The 5,791-nt window shown below is 65.8% G+C and overlaps 1 protein-coding gene across 1 annotated transcript; it reads left to right on the plus strand.

The window, feature by feature from the left end:
• The first annotated feature begins 3,703 nt into the window (after window positions 1–3,703).
• GPR35 (G protein-coupled receptor 35) lies at window positions 3,704–4,974 on the plus strand. The gene has a single exon (XM_052637925.1). It carries the CDS (start codon window positions 3,704–3,706, stop codon window positions 4,607–4,609), a length of 906 nt encoding a protein of 301 aa, XP_052493885.1. The 3' UTR covers window positions 4,610–4,974.
• Window positions 4,975–5,791: the final 817 nt, after the last annotated feature.

Below are 5,791 nucleotides of genomic sequence, written 5' to 3' on the forward strand. Positions count from 1 at the left end.
CCCACTTCCTCTCCCAGGAATCCCCCAGGCAGCCCCGGTCTGGGCCAGCAAGGGCAGCGGGGAGCCCCGCACACTGTCACTGTTGTGAGCCCGCCCACTGCCTGCCGGCGTTAAGGAGGGGTGCGGTCGGGACAGCGTGGGGGCCCGGCTCACCCGGCCCTGCTTCCCTGCCAGCCCTTCGGCAGGACCTGTCAAGGCGTCGGCAGCTCAGGAGGGAACCAGTGAGTCCGGTCAGTGCCCGCGGGGGCCGGGGGTCTTAGAGGGTGAGGCCCGTGACGGGGTCTCAGGGGGTGAGGCCCGTGACGAGGTCTCAGAGGTTTGAGGGTGAGGGGGTCTCAGGAGTGAGGGTGAGGGGGTCTCAGAAGGGGTCTCAGGGGTGAGGGCCGTGATGGGGGCTCAGAGGTCTGAGGGTGACTGGATCTCAGAGGGTGAGGGTGAGGGGGTCTCAGAGGTTTGAGGGTGAGGGGGTCTCAGGAGTGAGGGTGAGGGGGTCTCAGAAGGGGTCTCAGGGGTGAGGGCCGTGATGGGGGCTCAGAGGTTTGAGGGTGACTGGATCTCAGAGGATGAGGGGGTCTCAGGAGTGAAGGTGAGGGGGTCTCAGAGGGTGAGAGTGACGGGGTCTCAGGGGTGAGGGTGGGGGGGTCTCAGAGGGGGAGGGCTGTGATGGGGTCTCAGAGGGGTGAGGGCCGTGACGGGGTCTCCGAGGGGGAGGGGGAGGGGGTCTCTGAGGGGGAGGGGGAGGGGGGTCTCAGCAGGTGAAGGCTGTGCCGGGGTTCTGAACCTCGGCAGGTAACCCGTAGGAGGAGCCCTGTGGGGGCTGACGGTCTGGCACCGGGACGTCACTCATGGGCAGCAATGCAGAGGGTCTTAGGGTGACTCCTGGGGCCTGGTCCCCCCTTACTCGAGTCTCTGAAGTCTCTCGTGGGCTTAGACCAGTGTCTGAAGCTAGAAGGGAAGATCTGAGGGGGGCCCCTAGCACAGCGAACGCGGCTTTGTGAAACTCGTCCCGGGTCCTGGGCTATTTCTAAGTTGGGGTCCCAGCTCCAGAGGTCTCTACGGCGCCTGGACAACGGGGGTCAGCACTCCACTCTCTGCCCCAGATCCCACTTAGGGCCACAAAGGCACCTCAGCGCCGCAGCGAAGGTGGCCTCCACCCCGCTGTGGGAGCAGGAAGTGAAGCCTCTGGGCTGCTGCCCCCCTCCCAGGGCCGCCTCCCCCAGCAGGAAGTGGCGGTGCCCCCACAGCTGAGCACTCCGAGCCCCGGCCACCCCCCAGCCCTGCCCTGGGGCCCCGCACCCTCACCTGGGGTAGGCAGGACCTGAGTGGGTTGCCATGGCTTCTGGGGACCCGGTGCTGTTTGAGCTGGACCTTGGGACTTGACCCCTCAAACCTTTTCCACCCCAAGGGAGAGGCCCCATGAGCAGGGGCCTCGCGTGCACCCTGATAATCTTGTGGAGTTGATGTCCTTCTGCCTGACGGTTAGCAGTCATTATAAAGGGTGAAATGTAAAGATGGCAGCTAGATTTTTTAACTTGCTCTCTCCAAACGTTGGACTTCCCTGGTGGCTCAGACTGTAAAGCGTCTGTGTACCGTGTGAGAGACCTGGGTTTGATCCCTGGGTTGGGAAGGTTCCCTGGAGAAAGAAGTGGCAACCCGCTCCAGTGCTCTTGCCTTGAAAATCCCATGGACGGAGGAGCTTGGTGCAGGCTACTGTCCACGGGGTCGCAAAGAGTTGGGCACGACTGCGCGACTTCACTTCACTTTCTCCAAACATTGCGCCACACCAGGCTGGACTGAAAGTTAACACGCCTGCAAGTGTGGAGCAGGACACAGCCCCGAGACAGCCGTCGGGTGCAGGGCATCCCGTGAGGGGCAGGCCTGCGTCCCCCTGCTGTCCCAGGCAGCGCCCGGGTGACCGTCCGCTGCTGCAGGCCTCGCTGCCCAGAGGAGCCAGGGGCAGGTGGGGAGACGGCCCGGAGGCGCGCGTGTGGCAGGATCACCCGGTGCTCCCAGCAGGCTCGGGGGCTCTGGGCCGGGGGCAGGCAGGCAGGCAGGGAGGACCCTCAGCAGTTGCCCCATTGGATTCTGGAGTCTGGGGAGCCTGCCTGTGTGGGCCTGGGGCCCCTAAACAAGGAGTGAACAAGCGGAATCCTTCAAACACGAGGAGAGAGGCTTCGCACACAGTGGAAGCGTTCGTGAAACTTCAATTGCTGGCAAATGGGCACTTAAAATTCAGAAGGGATTCACCGGGATAATTGGGTGGAATATTTCCGCTCCCACTTGCTGCGGTCTGGGCGCTAGCTCCCCTAATGGACTGTGGCCTGGACGCTCCCAGGGGGCTGTGTCTCAGGAAATGAGTGCCCCGCTGCCACCCCCGGCACCCGTGAGCCTGATACCCCGCCTCTGGATGTTTCTTCCCTTCCTGTGTGTGAGCGGGGGCAGGGGAGCAGACTCCCCCCTCCAATGGACTGAACCCCCTTCTCAAACTCGCCTGAAGGTCAGGGAGCCCCCAGGGGGCCCGGGGCTCATGGAGGGAGGAAGGCCTCTCCCCCCACCCCTCCAGGTCCTTCCAGCCAGAGGAACCAAGGTGGGGGGCGGGAGGGGGTCTGGAGGGTGCCTGCCACTCACACAGGCATGCTCCATGGGCCCACACGTCTGACACCCACGCCTCTGGGTGCCGCCCAGCTCAGGGTGCCACACCAGGAACATCAGACCGCTGACCAAGCGCATCCCCAGCCTGGTGAGCTGGTCCTGGGCCGTCATGGAGTGTGTGCAGGGGAGTGAGAGGTGTGGAGGGTGAGGCCACGTAGGAGCTTCTGATGATCGGGTGGAGGTCACCCAGCAACACCCCAAGGCTGCCAGAACCACAGGGCGGCCCTGACCACGGGGAACTCAAGGGGACTCCTGAACCAGATGGGGCATCAGGCCAGTCTAGGTGGGCTGAGGGCAGCTGGGGAGGCTCTGGGAGGGGAGGAGGGAGGGAGGCTGGGAACCAGAGCACCCAACCACTGTCCCCTCAGCAAGAGGACACAGCACAGGAGGGAGAGAGGGGCTGGACTTCTCTGGAGGGCCGAGCTGTGCCCCTGCTGCCCTGGACCTCAGTCGCCAGGAGGGGCCCAGTCGGGAGACGCCTTCCCTGCTGAGGTGCAGGAGTGCATCAGACACAGGTGCCTCCTGCAGCCAGGTTTGCGGAGGACGTGGCGGGGCAGTGAGCCACCCTGGGGCCCCACGGGCCGCTCAGTCTACCCGCTTTCGGACTCCAGTCCCTGTCTTGCAGTCGCCTCTGAGCCCCCCTGCTGAGAATGGCACTGGGCTGGGGCGAGGCTGGTCACCCCTGGGTCCCTGTTCTGAGAGCAGGTGGAGTGGGGGCCCTGGGGTCTGAGAGCAGGTGGAGCCGGCCTGGCTGGGGCTGGGGGTGGACCGTGCACTCCCGCTGTCCTTTCTGCCCAGCAGCCAGCAGGTCCCTGCAGAGGCAGGCTCAGGCACGGGGACCTGGGTCCAGCCCCGGGCTGGCTCCCCGAGCCATCTCAGGCCCACAGGCCTCTGAAGGCCTTGGTTTCCCACCGGTGGCCTGGAGGGTGCCTCGGGCTTCCTGGGGTGTCCTTGGGCAGGTGGGCGTGGGGTTCTTGAGGTGGGGGTGGCCAGGCTCCCCCCACTGGCCTGCCCGCCTCACACCCTGCTCCCTCTCTGCAGCCCCGGGATCATGAACAGCAGCAACTGCAGCTCCTGGGAGCCCCGAGTGGCCAAGGGAGTCTTGCTCACCTACCTGGGCGGGCTCCTGGCGCTCGGCCTGGTGCTCAACGGGCTGGCGCTCTGGGTGCTGTGCCGGCGCCTGCCGCGGTGGACGGAGACCCGCGTCTACATGGCCAACCTGGCCGTGGCCGACCTCTGCCTGCTCTGCGCCCTGCCCTTCTTCCTGCACTTCAGGGAGACCTCCAAGGACACGCCGCTGTGCCAGCTCTCCCAGGCCGTGTACCTGCTCAACAGGTACATGAGCATCAGCCTGATCATGGCCATCGCCGTGGACCGCTACATGGCCGTGCGGCACCCCCTGCACGCCCGCGGGCTCCGCTCCCCCGGCCGGGCCGCGGCCATGTGCGCCGCGCTCTGGGCCGTGGTCCTCGGCTCCCTGGTGCTCCGCTGGTTCCTGGACGTGCAGGACGGTGGCTTCTGCTTCGCCGTCCGCTCAGGGCGGAACACCTCCACCGAGGTCTTCTCACTGCTGGGCTTCTACCTGCCGCTGGCCGTGCTGGTGTTCTGCTCTCTGCAGGTGGTGACCGCCCTGACCCAGAGGCCCGAGGCCAACCCGGGCCAGGCGGAAGCCACGCGAAAAGCCTCTCGCATGGTGCTGGCGAACCTGGCTGTCTTCGTGGTCTGCTTCCTGCCCTTCCACGTGGTGCTGACGGTGCGCGTGGCCCTGGGCCTGCAGACCTGTGCCCTTAAGACGGCCATCCGTATCACCAGCAGACTCTCAGACGCCAACTGCTGCCTGGACGCCATCTGCTACTACTTCATGGCCAAGGAGTTCAAGGAGGCATCTGTGTCAACCATGTCCCTCAGAGCCGAGGCCCACAAGAGCAAGGACAGTCTGACTGTGAACTTGACCTAGGAGATGAGCCATGGGCTCCCCTGCAGGGGGACCAGTGACCAGAGACCAGCCCCACAGTCTGCCCTGAACTCGCTGTGGGCCGTGGGCTGTGGACACTCAGGAGGCTCAACTCAGCAGGACAACCTGGGCATGGAGCCTGGGGAGGCACCACCCCCACCCCCAGGGCAGAAGAGGGGCAGGATGAGGACAGGAGGACTGGGGCCTGAGCGGGGCCAAGCCCAGGGACCCTGCTGCGTCCAGAGCCGCCTGGCACACCTGGGGCCCTGGGAGGGGGGTGTCTGCCAGATGCCTGAGGCTCTGATAGCCAGCCTTCTGCTACTGCCCCACAGGGGCCAGAATAAAGCTCTCCCCTGGGGCTCTGTGCCACCCACGGCCGCGTAGTGGGAGGTGGAGCGCCAGGGGCGTCTTCCAGGTGGCTTTCTAGGGCTTTCCACTTGGGGGCTCTCCACGGGCCCTGCCAGCTGCTTCCCACCCTGGCCCACTCCCCATTATCTGGGGCGCTGCCGCCAGGGAGGGCTGGTCCTCCGCTGCCTTGTCGGTCCCAGGCCTGGCCCAGGCCTGAGTGTGAGCAGCTGGTCCTGAGCTCCAAGTCCAGGTGTAGGGAGAGGTGGGGGGACTGTTAACCTCTGTGTCAGCACGTGACACAGGTGTCTACAAGGACCAGAAGTGGAGAAGTCCCAGGAGCCACCTAGGGCCTCAGCCTGGGTGTCAAGAGCTGCTGTCGGCAGAGACAGTCTCCGGGACAGAGAAAAAGTGAGAGATGGGAGAGAAGGAGAGACAGATGGGGAGGAAGCAAGAGAGCCGGGGCGGGAGACGGGGGCGGGAGAGTGGGGGCGGGAGGGGGGTGGAGGGGGGTGGAGAGCGGGGGCGGGAGACGGGGGTGGGTAGTGTGGAGGAAAGAGCCGAGACGCGAGTGAGGAAGATGGTCAGCAGAGCGAGACAGAAGGAGCCTCCAGGGCACGAGCAGAGAGCACGAGGGCAGAGCCGGGAGGAGGGGCAGAGAGACAGACAGACGACGGTTCAGCCTGCTCTGCCCCAGGCCCAGGTCCCTCCTGCTCTCCTGCCACCCGGGAACCCCAAGGGCCAGCCTGGGACCCCGTCTGGCCCCTCAGAGGGTCCCCGAGAGTGGGTGGAGGTCAGGCGTTCTCAAGGAGGGACCAGGACCAGCTCTTCCAGCCAGAG

Source organism: Budorcas taxicolor, chromosome 3 (assembly GCF_023091745.1).
Source record: "Budorcas taxicolor isolate Tak-1 chromosome 3, Takin1.1, whole genome shotgun sequence".
Classification (NCBI taxonomy): domain Eukaryota; kingdom Metazoa; phylum Chordata; class Mammalia; order Artiodactyla; family Bovidae; genus Budorcas; species Budorcas taxicolor.